The sequence below is a fragment of the Triticum urartu genome, chromosome 7 (genome assembly GCF_003073215.2).
Source record: "Triticum urartu cultivar G1812 chromosome 7, Tu2.1, whole genome shotgun sequence".
Classification (NCBI taxonomy): domain Eukaryota; kingdom Viridiplantae; phylum Streptophyta; class Magnoliopsida; order Poales; family Poaceae; genus Triticum; species Triticum urartu.
In genome coordinates this window covers 211,047,198-211,068,818 of record NC_053028.1, presented here as the reverse complement: position 1 = coordinate 211,068,818, position 21,621 = coordinate 211,047,198, and the positions used below count along the sequence as shown (strand labels likewise).

The 21,621-nt window shown below is 45.4% G+C and overlaps 2 protein-coding genes across 8 annotated transcripts; one reads left to right on the top strand and one right to left on the bottom strand.

Annotated features, from left to right (window-relative positions):
• The first annotated feature begins 171 nt into the window (after nucleotides 1-171).
• Nucleotides 172-4,343, top strand: LOC125522761 (beta-1,2-xylosyltransferase XYXT1-like). Of its 2 annotated transcripts, none has more exons than XM_048687795.1 (5): nucleotides 172-515; nucleotides 1,469-1,570; nucleotides 2,435-2,551; nucleotides 2,707-2,838; nucleotides 2,915-4,343. In XM_048687795.1, exons 1-5 carry the CDS (start codon nucleotides 338-340, stop codon nucleotides 4,111-4,113), a joined length of 1,728 nt encoding a protein of 575 aa, XP_048543752.1. In that variant the 5' UTR covers nucleotides 172-337; the 3' UTR covers nucleotides 4,114-4,343. The 2 variants fall into 2 exon arrangements, with proteins under 2 accessions (XP_048543752.1, XP_048543751.1); XM_048687794.1 differs by having other exon boundaries at nucleotides 2,695-2,838.
• Nucleotides 4,344-8,518: 4,175 nt separating this feature from the next.
• LOC125524880 lies at nucleotides 8,519-21,333 on the bottom strand. 6 transcript variants are annotated; one of them, XR_007291016.1, is made up of 7 exons: nucleotides 20,009-21,331; nucleotides 17,357-17,451; nucleotides 10,544-10,600; nucleotides 10,396-10,460; nucleotides 9,974-10,193; nucleotides 8,899-9,204; nucleotides 8,519-8,802 (listed from the first exon to the last, which is right to left on the bottom strand). XR_007291016.1 is itself a non-coding variant. In XM_048689916.1 (2 exons), the coding sequence occupies exon 1, from the start codon at nucleotides 21,268-21,270 to the stop codon at nucleotides 20,029-20,031; it is 1,242 nt and encodes a 413-aa protein (XP_048545873.1). In that variant the 5' UTR covers nucleotides 21,271-21,331; the 3' UTR covers nucleotides 16,848-17,451; nucleotides 20,009-20,028. The 6 variants fall into 6 exon arrangements, 1 of the variants encoding a protein (XP_048545873.1); XR_007291017.1 differs by having other exon boundaries at nucleotides 8,519-9,033; nucleotides 9,126-9,204; XR_007291018.1 differs by having other exon boundaries at nucleotides 8,519-9,033; nucleotides 9,126-9,204; nucleotides 10,009-10,193.
• Between the last annotated feature and the right edge of the window lie 288 nt (nucleotides 21,334-21,621).

Here is a 21,621-nt window from a genome sequence, read left to right as displayed (position 1 = left end):
CTTCTCATCACCGACGACCGAGGTCGCCGGTAGAGGGGAGCCGCCGGAGAACGGCGTTGGGAGATTGGCCCTGGCGGCGGCTAGGCTTGCAGCCGCCAGAGACGAGAGGAAAACTGGCGAAACGTTTCTACAGGAAGACAGTTCAGAATACACAATCCTACATAGCTCCGTGTGGGGCGACATGGAACTCGCCACCACTCTGCCCGGCGGGCCGCCTGTATAAATACACGCGCGCCGCAGACATTACCCGTCGCATAAGCCGAGCCTTGCTGCACACAGACAAATTAAAAGGGCGGAGAGAAACGACGGGCGGGCGTTGCGCGAGCGCCTCGACGGCATGACCGCCGACCCGCCCTCCTCGTCGTCGTCGGCCGCCGCGGCGCCGTCGGTGAAGGGCGTGGCGAGGGCGCTGTCCCAGCACCACCGCGCCGTCGTCGGCTTCCTCTTCGGCTTCTTCGTCATCCTCGTGCTCTACACGACCGCGTCCGGCCAGTTCGGGACGACCAACACCATCGGTGAGTACGGGGTAGCAGTGGTAACCTTCTACAGTAATTATTACTATCAGTTATTACCTGCATGCGGTTCTCCCTGCTTGTTTACCGGGGTAACGTCCTAGACGTTTCTCTTGACTACGGTCATGGTCATACTAGAGCGCGTAGTACTTGTTTTTACCACTAGTTGAAGAATTATGCATCCGATTTCTGTTCACAAACTCCATGGCTAAACTCAACTCGGCTATATTCATCCTTGACCCCACTGGTAGACTCGGTGACGTATGGATTCCATACACTAGTCCTCATTCATTTGGAAGTCTCCTCCCACACTGGCTATGCATGTATGTATGACTTCTCCGGCTCTACAAATCAAGAAAAACAGTGGAAAACCAGTCACCTTTCTTTTTCAGGAGAATGACATACGCTTCTTCCTCAGAAATATTCAAACGATGCATATGCAATCATACTTGTTTCCTTCCAAATTATTGCACTGCATTAATTGTTCCATTAATTTCATTCAGAGTGCACCACATATAGCCACGCCATTCTTTTGTAACAATTAATTTTCAGCTCCCCTGCAATATATCCGCTCCAAATGCATACTCACCTTTTCTTGCACTAAATTTAACGCTGAGTAGTATTTCTAGCAGACTCAAAACGGGATCACACACATATCTAAATTTGTAACGGCCTATCTATTTACATTATTCGCAAAATGTCGTCATACTAGCTAGTACCCCCTCCGTTCACAAATAGAGTACAATAGATGTTTTGGATATTCCAATATAAACTACATATGAACACAAATGGGTAAATAAACACATTACAATGTGTCTATATACATCCGAATTAGAAAAGGTTAGGACCTTTTATATTTTTTGTATAAAGGTGGAATGTCAAAGCATGTTCTTGATTCGCCGGGTCGTCACGCTTACCATACAGCCAGCTAACTTCCCTTGTATACGTGCATGCAGTCGCCCTGCGGTCCACGCCAGCCGAACAGAATGGCAGGACGTCTCCTCCTCCTCCTCCTCCAGCGTCGTCGTCGGCGCCAGACAATAATAATTCCACACAAGGTACGTATATTAGGACTAACGCGGCCGGTGACACGTATCTTTATATTCTGATTCAGCGTGATCATCGCCACCCTGTGTAATAATCAAATGCTGTGAAGTCGTTGTTAGCATGCTCCGGGGTTTGTTTTTGGCTAAGCGAACTGTGCTGAGCATCGGGTCCTGACAAACGACGGAACCCAACTGCCTGGCCCACGGCGCGCACATGAAGAAGATAGGTTAGGGTGCCGCGTCGTGATCAGCGGCTTCATAATAATGGCCTAATAGTAAACGATGGGGATGTGCCTACGTGTGGCACGGGTATTAGGTATAGCACACACATAGTATGTGTAGGCAGGATCATATACAGTACTCCCTCCGTTCCGAATTACTTGTCTTGAATTTGTCTAGATACGAATGTATCTAGACTCATTTTAATGCTAGATACATCCGTATTTAAACAAATATAAGACAAGTAATTCGGAACGGAGAGAGTACGTTTTCGGCAGAGAGAATACGAATATACTTTTTTTAGAGAGCGTGTGCGTGCAGTGTGCTTGGTAGTTGATTGCTACGCGGTTTTGGCCATGCGCACACATGTACTCCCTCCGTTCGGAATTACTTGTCGCAGAAAATGGATGTATCTAGATGTATTTTAGTTCTAGATACATCCATATCCGAGACAAGTAATTCCGAACGGAGGGAGTATCTATTTCAATTTTTGTTGCACGAAGCTATTTCAACATTCTAGCAACGCTTTTTTTAACGTAGTTCAATGTCCATGGCCAAGTGATTACAGTTGGCTATGTTTTCCACAACGTATTCGAATATCTGAGGTCAAGTGATTCTGGCTAATTTGCTTTGTTGATGTATACCTAACATTGACAGGTGCAGTACATGACATGGAAAATGGGAAGAAGGACGAGGCAGCCAAGACGATGGGACAAGTAGGCATCGAAGACAAAAACGTTGTACCTGGAAGAACTGACATGAATAAAACGACTGGTAATACTACGACCTTTCACTGCCTAACTCATCCACTGTTTGTTTTGGCATACTATAATTATTTTGTCGATCATCATACGTAGTTGTACTCTCTAGTCTCTCTTACGGTTAGTTTACTGATGATTGACCAGCTGTTAATTTAGTTGTTAATTCAGATAACGTGCAAGCGAATAGGACAGACCAGTCAGGCCAGACAGTGAATGAAGCTAGCGACAGGATGGAGGAAGAGCTCATTCGGCAAGAACTCGGTCAAGACGGCGGCAAGAATGAGAGCAACGTCAAGCATGGTGAGTTCTTGCCACGAAAATTTAACTTCAATCGTCAATCAGTAACATGATGAGTAAAAACGTCGGCCGCTTGCAGGTGTCCCGCCCAAGCCCATCTGCGACCTGTCCGACCCCCGGTACGACATCTGCGAGATCACCGGCGACGCCCGGGCAATCGGCGGCAACCGCACCGTCCTGTATGTCCCGCCCGCAGCCGAGCGCGGCGCCGACGGCCAGGAGTGGGCCATCAAGGACCAGTCCCGCAAGTACCTGGAGTACATCGAGAAGGTGACGGTCAAGACCCTGAGCGCCGCGGAGTCCCTGGTGGCGCCCGAGTGCACCTCCCGGCACGCCGTCCCGGCCGTCGTGTTCGCCATGAACGGGCTCACGTCCAACCCGTGGCACGACTTCAGCGACGTGCTCGTCCCGCTCTTCATCACCGCCCGCGCCTACGACGGCGAGGTCCAGTTCCTCGTCACCGACCTCCAGCCGTGGTTCGTGGACAAGTACCGCCTCATCCTCGCCAACCTGTCCCGCTACGACATCGTCGACTTCAACAAGGACGCCGGCGTCCGCTGCCACCCGCGCATCGTCGTCGGCCTCCGCAGCCACCGCGACCTCGGCATCGACCCGGCCCGCACGCCGCGCAACTACACGCTGCTGGACTTCCGCATGTACATCCGGGATATCTTCTCGCTGCCGCCCGACGGCCTTGGCATCCCGTACAAGGAGGCAAACAAGAACGCGACCGGCGGCGTCGATGGTGGCACGGGGAAACGGAAGCCGCGGCTCATGCTCATCAACCGTGGCCGGAACAGGAAGTTCGTCAACATCCCGGAGATCTCCGCGGCGGTGCAGGCCGCCGGGTTCGAGGTGGTGGTCGTGGAGCCGCGCCGTGACCTGAGGCTCGAGGAGTTCTCCAAGGTGGTGGACTCGTGCGACGTGCTGATGGGCGCGCACGGCGCCGGGCTCACAAACTTCTTCTTCCTCCGCACCGACGCGGCGATGCTGCAGGTGGTGCCGTGGGGCCACATGGAGCACTCGGCCATGATATTCTACGGCGTGCAGGCCAAGGAGATGAGGCTGCGGGACGTCGAGTACAGCATCGCCGCCGAGGAGAGCACGCTCTACGAGAAGTACGGCAAGGACCACCCGGCGGTGAGTGACCCGGAGTCGATACATAAGCAGGGGTGGCAGCTGGGCATGAAGTACTACTGGCTGGAGCAGGACATCAGGCTCAACGTCACCAGATTTGCTCCGACGCTGCACCAGCTGCTTCGGACGCTCCAGGAATAGAGGATAGGAAATATATATATATATACTCCTAGGTTGCAAGAAGAAGAATGGCACATATTTGTTTATTTTTAAAACTGTAACATCTTCGTGTACCGGTGATATATTGGTGTAATGAGCTTGAAGCTTCCGAAACGAAGCACTCCCCAAAAGAAGCGCGGGAAATCAGAGAATGATATAGCATGAGAATGAGCTTTACTGAAGATTTAAAGATTGTTTTGTTTTGAGAGAAACCCAATTCATACCCTTGAACTTATGGCCGAGTTCGGCGGTGACTCTTTGTGTGGTTCTCCCTCGTGAGGACATTGTCGTGGAGTTTAGTTGTCCTAGGACGTGGTGTGACGTTGTCTTTGTGTTGTCCGGTTATTCCGGATCTGCTTTGTAAAAGGGTTGCCACACTACCTTGCATCGTTCAACTGTACATTTAGTTTGTGCTTTATCTATAAAGTAGGGTGAATACATGTTTCGTGAACTTATGGACGAGCTCGGTCCCCTCGCGCCGCCACCCTAGGGCGACGCCAGGAGGATGTGGTGGCTACCCCTGGAGGCGACTGGGGTGGCTTGGACAGGGTGCCCTGCACGGCGGCCAGGGCAGCTTCCAAGTCGTGTGGCAGCAATCGGCAGCCCCATGGCCGGCGGGTTGCTCCGGTGGGCTCCCCGGCTCTGCGATGGGTGGCGGCGGCGGCCGTGGATCTCGCTTCCCAGGCAGATCCGTCAAGGCATGGCTTTGGCCAGACTAGGACGCGTGATGGGACCGGTGTGGGGCAGCCAGAGGTCCTCTACCGGCATTCGGGTGGCCCCGTTCGTCTTCATGGGGAGGGTGCTCGCGGATCCAGCTAGCTGCCAGATTAGCGTGACGCGACTTCCGGTGAAAATTGTGTCGACTACGGTCTTGGCGGACGATGGCGGCGTCTCTGACGTCGTTTCCTTCTGAGGCATCATCGTTGCTGGTTGCTTCACCACGCTCGGGGTGTTTCGGTGGGGACCCTAGATCTGGGTCTCCCAAATCGAACGATGGAGGATCCTTCAATGCCGTTCTCCCTCCTGGGGCATTGTTTTGGAGCAAGTGTTGGTTGAATGTGACAAGAGGAGGATCGGTGTTACATCTACCACAAGGCCGACGACGGGTCTCGGCGACAAGGCACGACGGAGGTTCAGCGACATGCGCGTGTGGGTGGACACGTGCAGGATAGTGGTATTGTCTGGCATCATGTTGACGTTGACGGTAGTATGCCTTGGCGACGTGAATGTGTTGATCACTCCAAATGTGGGACGGCAGAAGATGGCGGCAGCTGATTCCTAGAGCGTACGCAGTGGGTCTAGCTAAAGCGTCATATGTGGGTCACAATGGGTCATTTCTAAGGAAGTGTTTTTCACTCTTTTAAGAAATTGTGTCAGTTTTTCATGACAAGCTCATGTACCAATATTAGGAATTCGTGCCAGATTTGACTTTTTTCAACAACTTTTATTTTTATTATTTATTTTTCAACTAAAAAAGTGAGAGAAAACACTAAATATAGATCATTACATAAAAATGGTGATTTCAATTTACATGTGTCATTACAAATGTTCAAGAAAGTACAGAACATTTGAAGTGAAAATGAGTGCAAATGGTCATTTAAAAAATGTTGTGTGGATATTTGCTTGTGATGTTATGGGAGATAGTCTACTTGGCAAACATTCATTATCTTATGTGCATTCTTCTAAGATTTTTATCATAAGATATTATACGAATATTTTGACTCCGTGCCAATTTTTAGTAATTTTGGATAACATTTAGAGCTTATTTCATTTTTCGGACTTAAATAGCTAAAGATAATGCAAAAACAATGTTATAAATGATAAACAAGCTGTAGAAAAAATAAACTGAAAAGAGCTCAAATGATCACTGAAATTGCTTTGGGTGTTACGAAGTTAGAGATTTGGGGTGAATATTACGAAACTTTATTTTATGTGTTCTTCTCAATTTTTATCATATGTGCCAAATTTTTAGTATTTTTTGACTTTATTTAGATATTTTATCTTTTTTCTAAAATCATAGGAAAACTCCGTCCGGATCTAACATAGCGCAAAGTTGAATGTTTTATCCGTCTCCAGCACTTGACCTCAAAATGTATATATATCCTTCAACATATTTTTACTACATTTTTAAGAACTTATTTCATACACTTACATTTCAAAACCGAGTCACTTTCAATGAGTGTGCAAAAGTTCATTTAATGTATAATATAATACTATCCTAAATTTAGTGAAACTTTTACGCAGAAACATAGGACATGAAGTTACAATACTACAGAAAAATATGCCAAAATCCATCGAATAAAAGGCATATATTGAACAGGTGGGTCCTCCGTCCCATGGAGTTCGCTGCCACCAAGCACATCGGGCTCGGCCCATGTCACGTCAATGTCATATGGGTCATTGTTTGTCCCGCCCCACATGTCATTCACCTACCTACACACTCCTGAACCCTTCTTCTCTCCCTCTTTCAAATCCCCTGCATTTATTAATATGTGCAGCTTCTCCACTCTGTTTTTTAACACGGTACAGACACAAGTGCTTGTATAAACGTGCATACACTCATCTTTATGAACTCACACACACATCCTACCTCTATGAACATTTTTGGAAGACTGAGTCGGCATTTCATCTTGAGATTTTATGAAGTCATCGTAGGCGCCTCGTAGTCGACGGGAACGTCTCCTCCCACTGAACGCATATCACCGGAAATTCTAAAATAAATTCAGGATGAATGCGAGCGCCAGGATTTGAATTCTGGTTTACTGGGAATACCACTATCCTACTAATCATCCAACCACAGTTTGGTTCGTCACTCTGTTTTTTCTTTTGACGAAACAAATCAAACCTTTTTATAAATTCTAAAATAAAAGGGGTGGGTGATTTTTGTTATTTGCCCTAGTATTTCTGAACATTTGGCCGTTTTTGTTTTGTACTGTGTCATTATCCATCTTTAAAATAGCATCGTGCTAATTCGCTTGACATCATTTTATTAGTCCGAGGGGGCAGGGCCGGCGGTCAGTATAGACTAAGCAAGTGATCGGATACAGTAAGTTGATAAAACAAACATGATGCAATAAATAATACGCAAACAGACAAATATAGATATAACTGAGAAAGGATCTAAACTTGTTTTATTACATACTCCCTCCGTCCCAAAATAAATGTCTTAACTTTGTACTAACTTTAGTATAAAGTTATATTAAGTTTAAGACACTTATTTTAGGACGGAGGGAGTACTTAACTAAAGAGATCTCATACTAAACTACTCTCTTTGTTTAGAAATACTTATCATAGAAATAGATGTATATAAACGTATTTTAGTTCTAAATACATCTATTTTTATTCATTTCTACGATAAGTAATTTCTAACGAAGGGAGTAACAATTAACGGGATCCATTACTAAACTAAACTACTCTTAATAGCCACGACAGTCACTGGCGCGCTTGAGGAGCGCCACAAGTCCCTCGTGCGCGACCACTTCCTAGCGTGCTTTGAGATCGCCTCCTCCTCCGCCTTGCAAATCGCGAGGTGCTCATCGGCGAGTTGCCGGCGGGTGAGTGCAAACACAATGGCCAAGTAATTTGGCACCCGCTCATGCTCCTCCTTGGCTCCTTGCTGGCAGCGTACACCCAATCGACCTAATACATGGTGTGCGTAGCGAACGCTGGATTCGGAAGCCACGACTTTTCCACCGAACCAAACACGTCATCAGTGTAGATCTATTAATCCCCAACCAACCAAAAAGCTTAGGGTTTCTATGCCTCCCACCAGTTTGCCCATGGCGGCGCGGTGGATCTTGCCGGCAGGAGGATTCTGTTTTTAGTTGTTTCTTTGGGTATTGTTTGGATTTGTGTCCTGCTTATGAAGGCAAGACAATGACGACTACCTTAAAATGAAATAAGGTTCTCCGCGCCTAGCTCCCATCCCGATGATGCGTCTACCATTGTTGAAGAGCATGTGGAGATGTATCTCCAACTGATCTCGCAAGATTTGATTGATGGTTCTTTGTTGAATCTACTCGAATCTGATCTTCATGTCTGTCTTAAAATTGAATCCTTCCTATCTGCTTGGTTCTTCATCGGCAGTGATTGTTGTTTTGATGTACTGGTTCTACAAGGGTTAGCACAACGATTTAGACCTCCCTATTTGCTCGGTTGGTTCTTTATTGGTAATTGTTGTTCTGATGTGCTGGTCCAACAAAGGTTTAGCACAATGATTTACCAACGGTCTAACAAGTTTTGCCTCTCCAACAAGGAAGGGACAATGACGGCGGCACACCTTTAGCTCGCTTCCGTGCTTGTAGTCGTTGCTAGGTGATCTACAGAGCTCAATGTAATTTTTATTATTTCCAATGTTTGCTCATGATAAAGATAAATAGATCAAAAATTCCCCGCAAAAAAAAGAATTAAAGGAACAAGCTAGAAGCACTTCAAAGGAGTTCAGGCACCAATTACACATGCTTACAGCAAGTGACCCATAATTAGCCTAGTACTGTAGATGGTAATGGCAGGGTTGCTAATATTTCCCAGCATTCTGAAGTGAACTAGCCTATTCTGATTTGCTCACATTAGTGGAAAACTGAAAATCCATCAATGCGGAAACAAATGAGAATGATCCAAACACATTAGTCCAAACTGAGGTCCTCGTCCAAACTGCTCACATTAGCCAAACTGAGGTCCTCGTCCGGTATCAGAACCAGAAAACAAGATTAGTGTAATTTCCGATATGTTTGCACTAACTCCATGACTAGAGATTGGGATACAAACCAAATCATCATGCAGTAATATTGCCTCTGGAATCTGGATAGCCGTCTTATGTGCCAAACGAGACCATGCATTTCAGCATTTTCATTATGCTTGCCACCAGTTAACTTTTTTGCAAAAACCATTTTGATTAACCTTCTGCAGTTCCCAAACGTTTGGATGAACCTCATGTCCAGTTCTGAATCTGGACGGATATAAAAGGTACAAAAGGTGCCACTGGTAAGACTCACAATTTCAAATTCACCAGACACAGATATGTACGTATATCGTGATTTTGATGGCCCTCTTATCCAGATGAGTAGGAAATTCCTGCAGAAAGACGATTCACTTTTTAGTATAAATAAATATATTCATAACATTTATTACCTCCATCCCAAAAAGATTGTCTTAGGCTGGTCGTAATGGGAGTATCATAAGCGGTATCATGCATGTCAACTGGACTTTTTTATGATGTGGCACACAATTAAATGAGGAAAGAGGGTGTGGTATCATATCATGATACCGTATCATATTAAATGGTGTACTACTTTGTGTCATGCATGTCAATTAATAAGGCAACATAAGATACTAACTTATGATACTATGCATTACGAAGGTAGTATCATATGCATGATAGTAGTATATGATACTCCTCATTACAACCAACCTTATACAGTATTTATCTAGATACCGATGTATCTAACACTAAAACGTGTCCAGATACATCCATATCTAGACAAATCTGTCTTGTACAGTATTTATCTAGATACGGATGTATCTAACACTAAAACGTGTCTAGATACATCCGTATCTAGACAAATCTAAGACAAGCCTTTTGGGACGGAAGGAGTACAAGGCAACCAAGTCCTAAAACGTGTATATGCATAAAGGCAAACTATATTCATTAGTGACAGAAAATGTATATGAAAACTTCAGTCAACATAAATACTCAGTATCAGTCCGCAAACATGATGGTAGTATGTATGCAGTGTTAAAATTAATATCTGCGGAGGAAAAACAAGATCGACATAATTTTTTACTGCTATGTAAAAAAATGAAACACCTTATGACCAAGCAGCAGAACAGGATAGCAAAATACCTAAAAATGCAGACAAGAAAAATTATAGGCCAGACCTACAGACTGCAGTCACAGCAAATGAGGCAATGGCTAGCAATTCCTGATGGCACTGATTGCTTTGTGCTTGCCCTTTTATCATCTTATATCTGCATCCACTGTAATGCCATCCTCTGCAAGTCCAAACCCCGCCAACGTCCTCACACCTTTGATGATACCAGGTCATCTTCTCACCGTGTGCTGCCTGCAAAGGGATAAGGCTGCCTCTTTACACCTTTTCTATGTGGAATTTATTTGGTAATAAAACTTTGCAACCGGTGTATGTATCCAAACCAGGCTGGGCGGTAAATCTTGTGTTGAATCATGCATATGACATTGTAAAAACAGCCAAGTTTGAGAGTCTAATCAACTGACGCTGAAATGACATGGTTTGGGTGTAGATGCACCTTTGGATTTGTGAAACGCCTCGCTGTGGTGGCGGCCCTTTCCTCAACCCCGACTATTTGCCAATCTGCACAAGAACCATACATAATCAAACAAGCTGGGCTAATAATGGAGGTAGCGACCATACTAATATGGCATAGAAGGAGATACCTAGGATTGGAAATGGCGGTGACAAGCTGAGTTGCAGGAAGAAGACATGGCGACGAGCTGAATAGGAGGAAGGGAAAGTGGCGGGTGAATTTAGGGTTCATCATCAATTTGTTCGTTCAAGGACTTAGCACCCACCAGGGCCACGCATATTGCAAAGGGGGAGAGATGATATAAGTATATAACACGACATACTACCAGCCCACCGCAGGCACCAATTCCACTTACAATATATAATGAGTAAAGATTAAATATTACTCCCTCCGTTCCTAAATATAAGTCTTTTTAGAGATTCCAATATGGACTACATACAGAGCAAAATGAGTGAATCTACACTCTAAAGTATGTCTATATACATCCGTATGTAGAAAAGGAGGGAGTATTACAGATGGATGCATGCATTACCCATATACTACAATCAATTTAAGAGATACAATCTTATTTAATGCTACTTTCCTAACTAACGGGATCCCTAATATATAAATTCATGCACCCAATAAGTTCAGCTGATAAATTCATGAGAAACAAGTATATTGTGCACATCACCATTTTTACTCCCTCCGTTCCAAATTACTGGTCGCAGAAATAGATGTATCTAGAACTAAAATACATCTAGATACATCCATACCTGCGACAAGTAATTTGGAACGGAGGGAGTATTAGTTATCACACAACTATGGGTATTCAAAAGCAAAGCACACTGTCTCTACTCTCTACCATTGTTTACGCCTGCAGCCGTCCGGACCAAGCTGTTGGGGCGCAATTTGCCATCCACCGCGGTACCCCATCGGTCCGTAGACCAGTATGGTTGTCCAGATTCCGCAAAACAGGTTTTTAAATGCGCGCGCGCGGACCGCCCTCCATGTTGGACTTTGACACCCCCGGTCCACCTTTTCTTCCACTCCACCCCTGCTTCCCCCTTGCTTTGCATCCACGCCCTTCTCCCTCCCCTGTCGTTGTACCTCTCCGGCCGCCGCCCAGGCATCCTCGGATGTATGCAGTCCCCACCCACACGCCTATCCGCCTTGGACTACGCCACCGTCCACCCAGGATCAGTCCGTAGCCAGGTACCCCCCGCCGTCCATCACGCCCGGTAGGTGTTCCGTCAAATGCCATAGGGCTTTTTTGTTGAACCATCATTTTCTATTGTAAGCACGATGGCGAGGTACTCGGTGATGGAGGATGAGTTGTTGTGCGATGCGTGGAAGGTCGTATCTGTGGACTTTTTAGGCACGAGGCAAGGGGACTCGCTGTTTTGGCAAAACATGTGTGCTTCGTTTCTTGAGCAAAAGCACCTCACGCCCTACGACACACACTTGATCCATGATCTCAATGTGAAGTTGCTTGCACATCGGTGGTACACCATCTTCAACACCGTCATGAAGTTTTGCGGTGCGGTTGCACAAGTGGAGACAATGTGGCCATCGCGCTCGTCAACCATGGAGATCATAAGTTTTGCTTCTTGTTGCTCCATATGTTGGTCAATTCATTGATTCACTCAATGTTTCAGCTTGATAATCATCAAGTTGTATAGCCCGAACACGCTGACGTGATGTACACAGGACCGAGGGGAGGCAATTTACGTTTCATACATTGTTGGATGAAGCTCAAGGGCAACACTGCGGGGGAGGACTTGTGCCGATTCTGACTCAAGTATCGTTGAATTTGGAATAGATGAATTCGAAGAACTTGTTGAACATCCGGTTATCTCAAATGTAATATTTACATTTGAACTATTGTTGTGCTAGGAATATTTGTAAGCTATTTATGGATGAATTGTGCTATTTTCTATTATTATTTTGAGTGCTACGGATAAAAAAGCAAGGGCGGGTATTTAGAGGACAGGGTTGGATGGACGGCCCCATATCCGTGTCAGCGGACCAATTACCGTGGCCGTTTTAGGGGATGGCGTTGGAGATGCCTTAGCAACTCATCGATCAAGTCAAGAGTCATCCTATATATAAAAGGACTAGTGAGTATCTACTACAGTTCAGAATTAAGCAAGAAAATAGATGAGATTCTTCCTCAACCTTGCCTCACAGGAAGAGAGCTGTCCCTTAGTCCCTCTCTCTAAAATCCTAGCACATATCATCGTATCATCGAATACCATTGCTTCAGTCTCAATGGGGGACCAAAGGGAGTGGCGAAAAGTGTGAATAAGTGACACTGAAGCTCAGGAGATGAATAACCAGAAGGAGAAGATGAAGATCCCATGATCCATCCTGCTGAGGATAAGACTTTTTACTACCAAAAACGATGCAATAACACTCGCTAAACCAGCATTAAACACACTCTCTGTCATGCCAGATGAAGACAGGATGACCACCGCCACAAGGAGTGCCGGTACACTGCCATCGTTAACACAAAGGTCTGAACATCAGATGCAGACATGCGTTATGATCTTAACTTGTCCATTTGCAGCACAGCTAAAAGAACATCGTCATCCCAACCGACACAGTGAAAAGATAGATATGGCAACCTTCCACCATGGGTAGTGCTGCTCACAACAGCCAGGTTGTTGTACATGCCATCGCAACCATCAGCCTTGAACCATCCAGCAAGGGTGGCCTGAGATGCAAGAAAGGTTGTTGTACATGCCATCGCAACCATCAGCCTTGAACCATCCAGCAAGGGTGGCCTGAGATGCAAGAAAGTTTGCTGATGACTGCTAGACTCAGGGAATGTGGGCAGGCACCAAGGAAATGGTCCATGTGGTGTTAGCATGGACATCCTGCAGTGCATGCTCATTGGCAGTGCCAACCCAAAAACGCAGATAATGAGCTTCACCACCAAGGAGGCTTCAATCACATCATCAAAGCTACGTGTAAGGAAGCTTGCTCTTTGGAAGTGAAAGATTAAAGGAGAGCAGCAAACCATCTAGTCCGACGACTACCGGTGACAGTCACCAAGCAACTGCATCAACTAGGAAGAGAGAGTGCCACCACACATGTGGCAGATGTAGACGCAGGGACTGTCATACGATCTGCGCCTCCTACAAATGGCAGACATTGCCAGGCTAGCGCTAATGCAACTGGCTTGTGCTCTTATCATGTCGCCTGCCATCAGTCCTGACCTTGGCAAGGTTTCTGAAGGCTACATAAAGGACTTTCTTATGCACGTCTCAGTGCTGGATGGAGGCCAGCCTCATTCTGGCATTTGGCGGTGGCAATGGGAGAGGGAAGGCGGAGACGGGAGAGGCGGCCCAGGAGGAGTGCAACTCGAGAATGTCATTCTTCTTCCCTTAATGGTGTACTAGGGTCAGAGCCGACTCAGCAACCACCACCCAGGGCTGATGCCCTTGGTAGCACACTGCTAATCAGCAGACGTCCATGGTCACCCATGGTACACATCACGTGCCATGTTCCCTCCATGGGTCCAAATGCGCACGCAACCCATGCAGTGAGGGTTCGCTCTCATGACACCAGTAACGCTTTGGCCCAAATCCACTTAATGCACTGCCCACCTACAGAGTGGGCCCACGTGTACATGGCACCCCTCTCACACTTTAGTCCTCGCTTCGTGTCAAAAGGTTAACCTGCAGGTTTTGTGTTTGGAACAGGTGTAAACTTCCCATACGAGACTAATCCCATCACGGAACTGCACATGGGCCTCACACAAACGAGCAGGGTATTACATTATTGCTACTCCACGGCTTCGACAACTCCACCTATGTTGCCTCAACATAGCTGGTCCCAAGCCCAGGTAAAGGAGGAGGGTTGTGTTGGTTAGGCGGCGAGCCAACATCAAACTCAGCCACTCTTATGGAGATGAACCCAAAAGAATATCGTTGGGGTGTAACCCTCTTAACGACACGCCATATCATAACCTAGGTGTATTGTCAAATGGGTAAGAGTCGGGCCGTCACCCCCTTGGTGGCGCGCCGTATCTTGATCTGGATACAGTGACAAGTTAGCAAGGATCAGGTCGTCGCATCCTTAGTGGCACACTACATCGACACCCAAGTAATAAAAATGAGCAAGGGTCTTTGCATTTGACACGACGAGTGCAAAGGATAAGGAAGCTAGCCGAGCCTAGTAGGACCTGCTTAGGTAGCTGGAACATAGGGTCCCTCAGAGCTAGTTGATATAACGATGAGGAGTAATGTTTATACCCTTTGCGTCCAAGAAACCAAATGTAGGGGACAAAAGGCGAAGGACGTTGAGAATATCGGCTTCAAGCTGTGGTACACCGGGACAACTGCAAACAGAAATGGAGTAGGAATCTTGATCAACAAGAGCCTCAAGTATGGAATGGTAGACATCAAAAGGTGTGGGGCCCAGATTATCCTAAGTTGGTAGTTGGGGACTTGGTTCTCAATGTTATCAGCATAACACAAATAGGCCACAATGAGAACACCAAGAGGGAGTAATGGGAAGGCCTAGAGGACATTGTTAGAAGTGTACCTATAGGCGAGAAGCTCTTCATAGGAGACCTCAATGCCCATGTGGGTACATCTAACACAGGTTTTGGAGCGGTGCATGGGGACTTTGGCTATGGCATCAGGAATCAAGGAGATGTCTTAAGCTTCGTTCTAGCCTACAACATGATCGTAGCTAACACCCACTTTAAAAAGAGAGAATCGCATCTAGATTTTTATTAGTGGTTAACACTCTTAGCCAGATTGATTTCGTCCTCTTGAGAAGAGAAGAAGGGCGTGCTTGCCTAGATTGTAAGGTGATACCTCGAGAGTGTTGTCCCTCAACATAAGCTTGTGGTGGCTGAATTTCGCTTTCGGATTCATGTCCAGCAGGATAAGTGCGCCAAAGTCGCTAGAACTAAGTGGTGGAAGCTCAAGGAGGAGACAGCTCAGGCTTTCAAGGAGAGGGTCATTAAGGAGGGTCCTTGGAAGGAAGTAGGTGATATAGACAATATGTGGATGAAGATGGCAACTTGCATTCTTAAGGTGGCTTCAGAGGAGTTTGGAGTTACCAGGGGAAGTAGAAGCAAAGTTAAAGATACCTGGTGGTGGAACGATGATGTCCAAAAGGCTATTAAGGAGAAAAAAGATTGTTTCATACGCCTACACCGGGATAGGAGTGCAGACAACATAGAAAAAAGCGAGCTGTGAGTAAGGCAAGGGATCGGGTGTATGAGGACCTCTACCAGCGCTTAGACACGAAGTAAGGCAAAAGGAAAATCTATAAGATGACCAAAGATCCGAGAGAGGAAGACGAGGGATGTCGACCCAGTCAAATGCATCAAGGACGGATCAGATCAGCTCCTAGTGAAGGACAAGGAGATTAAGCATAGATAGATGACGGGAGCACTTCGACAAGCTGTTCAATGGAGAGAATGAGAGCTCTACCATTGAACTGGCCGACTCCCTTGATGATACCAACATGCGTTCTGAGGCAAGGCGATGGGCCCTGATTGCATCCGCATTGAGGTGTGGAGAGGCCTCGAAGACAGCGATAGTATGGCTAAATAAGCTTTTCAACCTCATTTTTTGAGCAAACAAGATGCCAGAAGAATGGAGGTGAAGTATATTAGTACTCCCTCCTTCCCAAAATATTAGGCGACTAAGCCTTTTAGAAAATCCCAAATTCTAAGGCGTTTTAACACTCAACTCTCGATGTTCTCTCATGTACAATTAGTGTAAGCTAACAAATCGTGGATCAGCCAACCATGTTTGTTAAAGGATATAATGGAGAAAACTTTCTGTAACCATGGCTCAATAATTTTCAACCAGCCTTGCGCTAATTTCCGTGCCAAAAGCTTATACACCCTACATAATGGGAAGGAGTACCAACCTTCAAGAACAAGGGGGATGTTCAAAGTTGTACTAATTACTGTGGAATTAAGATGATGAGCCGTACAATCAAGCTATGGGAGAGAGTCATTCAGCACCGGTTAAGAAGAATGACAAGCATGACCAAATATCAGTTTAGCTTTATGTCTGGGAGGTCTTCCATCAAAGCCATTTTCTTGGTACGACGACTTATGGGGAGATACAAGGAGCAAGAGAAGGACCTGCTATGGTGTTCATTGACTTGGAGAAAGCTTATGATAAGATACCGCAAAATGTCATGTGTTGGGCCTTGGAGAAAACACTAAGTCTCAACAAAGTACATTACCCTCATCAAGGACATGTACAATAATGTTGTGACAAATGTTTGAACAAGTGATGGGGACACTGATGACTTCCCGATCAAAATGGGACTGGACCAAAGGGTTAGCTTCCCTAAATCTACCATAATCATCTAAATTAGTGTTTCTACATCTCATTTCTTGTTGATGATCGGCACTTGACATTTCAGCTACTGAAGTTTAAGAATTAAAAAAGACTTCCTGGAATCTAGTATAAGTCTGACATGAAATTAAAAATTACCATTCACTAAACATACAATGTCACATAATTTTAGCACCATCTACAAGCAGAGCTCCAATACTTAAAAATTCATTTCAACCCACAATTCCATGAATGCCTCGCTGGTATCCTCAACACTTAATGTTGTTCAACCATCACTTGTAAGAAAACAAGCGACTAAAAATTTAATATGTTATTGGTTGTTGATTGCATGTAGCTGGCATGAAGTACTGCTACTGTTGACTCCTTCATGAAGCATCTCATTTGTCAAAACATCCTATAACTTCGCTTGTATTTGCTAATTCACAGCCACAAAAAGTTCATCTCAACCCAAAAAATCCGCACATGCCTCACCACTGTCTTCAACAATTAATGTTGCTGAACCATGTAAGCAGTAAAAACCAGCTAGTACAATTTTAACATGTTATTGGTTGTTGATGGCATGTAGCTGGTATGAAGTACTGCTATTACTGATTCCTTCATGAAGCATCTCATTTGTCCGAACATACCTATAACTTTGATTGTAGTTGCTATCAAAGCCACCAACAAGTTGCTAGCTTCAATCCTGTATTGCTGGATGCAAACTACTGTTATCACGAATTACCTGTTACATCACAAGAAGTTTCATTGGTGTGGCTGCAACAGCAAAGGGTAAAAAAAAATAACATGGCAGAGGTTCCTATCACCTTACGAAGGTTTAACAGCAATGTCAAAAGTAATTTCTAGCAATGCAGGTAACTGTTCAAACACTAAAATACATGATAATACTGTGAGCAATATAGTTGAATACTTGACTATCTTGCTGAACACAATACTCACAGGGTTAACAACATATTAACAGAAGAACTTAATAAATCATTCCTACTTGTAAAGTTTTGGAGTTGGTGGTCTGGTCGTATGGAGGGGGGGAGGGGGGGAGGTAGATGGATGACCTTATCTGACACAGCACAAGGTTGTGGAGGAACTACACCTTGCTGAGTGTGCATCACTAGTGTTGAAGGAACTAGTTCAACTTGTTGGGAGGCGAATATAGGCTGATATGGCAGCAGGAGTTCACCCCAAACCTCCTAGAGCACAAGATCTTATCCAAGACCTTAGATCAGAACACTAAGTTCTATTATAAGAGTTCTGTTATAGGTAGTGGGATGCATAGTATGCTTACAAACTAGAGGTGAGGACCTCTATTAATAGGCATTGGGAAACCTTCACACCTCAACTTCTACTCATAGCTAGAAGACTCTAGAAAACAGCAGCTAAAGCTAACAAAACAAACAAATACTAGACTCGAGTAGAAGTATATAGTAGTCGTCAAATGGATTTGACTTTTCATTTTATTTTTATTTTTCTTCTCCTTTCTATTGTTCCTCACCATTGTCTCAAGGCCGCGCTACCAGACTTGCAACTGTCGTAGCCACCAAAATCAAGGAAGGAAGTTGGATGTCGAAGAAGATGGAGTCGTTGGATTTCAGCTTATCAAGATCGAATGTGATTTGGGTAAATTCCAACTGCTGCACTGCACTCTCCCAAACTCACATTCGAGATAGTCAACACTCCTCTCCTACAAACGTTAGCCAGTCTATTGTCCTAAATTGCACTGCACATAATATGAGTCGTACCTATGTATGGCCTTCGATCCCAAAGTGAATTAATTCAACATATAACTCGACTAAACATACTTAAAAGACTGAGTTTACTCAAGTCAAACATAAAATTTAATGTCAATTACATTTGCATGGCACCGGCAACTTACTAGTGGTAATAGAAATCCAGGTTGTGTGACATAATCATCATTTTCTTGTGATAATGATCTTTTTATTTGATTATTTCACTCTACCATAGTTGATCCAATCATCCAATTATGTAGCACATATTCAACTGGATGTTGTGAAACATGATTTGTATAACTACTCCCTCCATTCCTAAATATAAGCCCTTTTAGAGATTTCAACATGGACTACATACAGAGCAAAATGGGTGAATCTACACTCTAAAATATGTCTATATACATCTTTATGTAGTCTGAAATATCTAAAAAGGCTTATATTTAGAAACAGATGGAGTACAATGCTGAAGGTACTAGATGGCATGGTTACAGGGGATTATACAGGCCTAGGCTAGATGAGCGAATAATTGGGAGAGAATAGATCGATTCTTCTTGCCTAGCTCAAACATAGATAGATGACATCCTTAAGCAGTGCATGCTTATCCTTCACTTTTCCTAACACAACATGAACTCCTATGGAACCAGCATCTTTTGATCTTAGACATCCTTTAATAACAATATTCCACACAAGACTCTCGCACATCCATTTATCTACTGATGCAAGAACCTTCCAACAATCTCCTCCTGTTATACGACCATGACCTTAGCCTTCTTGATGGCAATTCTACCGCATTCGAACTACCGACGCACTAATGAAACACACTAAAATCCCCAACACCTGAGGTAAGTGACCAACAAAATGGGAATGCAGGTACATACAACAAAAGCAATGCCACTATTCCCATACAGTAACCGAAACACTCTACTCATCAGTTACACTAAGTGGTAAATCATTTTCAAATGGGCTTGCTTCCCAAACAGCTGAAAAAGAATAGGTTCAACAAATGCAAAAATGATCACCTCTCTATGAAAATAAATGGACAGGGAGCTAGGGAGCCAGAGACACAAAGGAGCTTAGCTTTCTTACATATTTGAGTGTACAGGCATGTCCTAACTGATCCGCTGTTAGATGGAGCATCAGGCAGCACAAAATTCTACTTGACTAAGCTATAAGTTCCTCCCAAATGAGGGTTTGCTTACTGCCTCATTTTTTAGATACTAAGCTTTCTTACATATCTTGATATGGACAAATATACCTACCACACAAACCAGTCAACTACTGAACAGTATGAATTCCTAGTTTATTTAGCTAGCATCGCCACACCATATTTGCAACGGCATTTTGAAGCGTACATGCCTTTTCAATAGCAAATAAATAACTTATGCTTTGGCTACCAACAAAGTAGTAGATGCTGTTTGCCTACAACTGAAACAACAATGTAGAGGGCAGCACAGGATACAGTTACTGAAAGCAAATATATAACTATAGTTACAAATAGTGCAAGACTGAAAGCAAATATATAACTATAGTTACAAATAGTGCAAGAATTCTCCGTACCTCCAAAAAGAAGCAGCAGTCTATGTCATAGGAGTTATGCCCTCACCACCTTCACCGACATCCATGTCCTTTCCATTGGGCAAGGTCTTGTTTCCCATGCTTTCAACATCTGTCTGCTTACTTGACTTCCTCTTGCTATACTTCTTCTCATACCGATCCACCTTATGCCAATCCACCAAACTATTATGTTGTTTAGTCTCAGGAAGACCTTTCCTTTCACCTCTCGGACTCTCCTGAGGGCGTTTACCTTTACACTCCAGTGCAAGAACCACAGGGGCTGTGGGATCAGATCCTAAATCCTGACTAGCATTCCAGTTACTTCTCATCTCTGCTCCGGTCTCAAGATAGTCCAGATGATCCATCATATTGGTTACACAAAGTCCCAGATCCTCATTGACCTTCCTTCCATAAACCAATCCATTCTGCCTCTTGCCCTGCCTCTTGCCCTGCCCTGCCAAGACAGACACAGATGCACTGCCAGAACGTGAAATCCTCGGTGACCCGTTGATCGCCAAATGAAGCTGCAGCGCCAATGCCTCGTCTGGCAGGTCCGGATCACCGGGACCCTTGCTCTCTGACTCCTCGCCTACAGGAACGAGGGCCATCGCATCCTTCCAAGCTGGCCTCACCTCCTCCACAACCTTCCTCGGCGAATTCAACTTAGCAGCAGCGACAGGCCCCCCCTTCCTCCGCACTGCAGGACTAGGCTCTCTGATGACCAACTCCAGCTTAGGAACAGATTCGGCGCCCACATTCTTGCTACCCACCTTTACTGTAGGGCAGCAATCGACGCAGACGAAATTCTCCAAATCTACAGGCTGGATCAGGGCAGTACGGTGCTCAGCGGGGATGCAGTGGCGGTGGACGCAGCAATTGCAGCTGCGGCAGGTGGCTGAGTCATCATGCGGCAGGTTGTCCAGGTTGAGGCAGTAGGAGCAGACGGCGCCAGAGCGAAGGAGGGAGATACATTCAGAGCAGAGGAGGACGACGCGCCAGAGGGAGCGGAGGGGACGGAGTGGACGTCGCTTGGCGCCCGGCGCCGGCTGCTGGAAGCGAACGGAGCAGCAGTGGCAGCGGTTCAGATCGGGGAGGCCGCGCGTGGGCGCGGGGTGCGGCAAGGTCGGGCGGGGGGGCGCTGCACGGCGTCGCGGGCGATGTTTCGAGAGGAGACGGGACGGCGGGGTGGCGGGGTCGGCGTCGGGGACGGGGGCGGCGGTGGCGGTGGCGGTGGCGGTGGCGGAGCTGGGTGCGGCTTGCACCATGGGAAACCTAGGGTTTGGGTGGGTAAGTGGTGGGGAATCCGGCCCGCGGAATGGGATTTGCTTGGGCGCGATGTATGTTGCCGGGTGGTGCGATGTTCCGGGGGACCCAACTAGATTTTGGAAAGAGGATGTTTTGCATTTTGTTTGAACTAGCAAGATAACATTAAGATGTATTTGTATGAGTTATTTATCTTACGAGAGAAAAGGATGAATAAGGAAAAACCTTATTTATAAATATGAAAAGAGGTGTGGGTACTTTTTTATAAAATTGTCATAGTTTCCTTTCTTCTGTTAGATATAAATCGGACGGCTTATGTTGCAGGATGGCAGGCACACCATCATTATCAATTC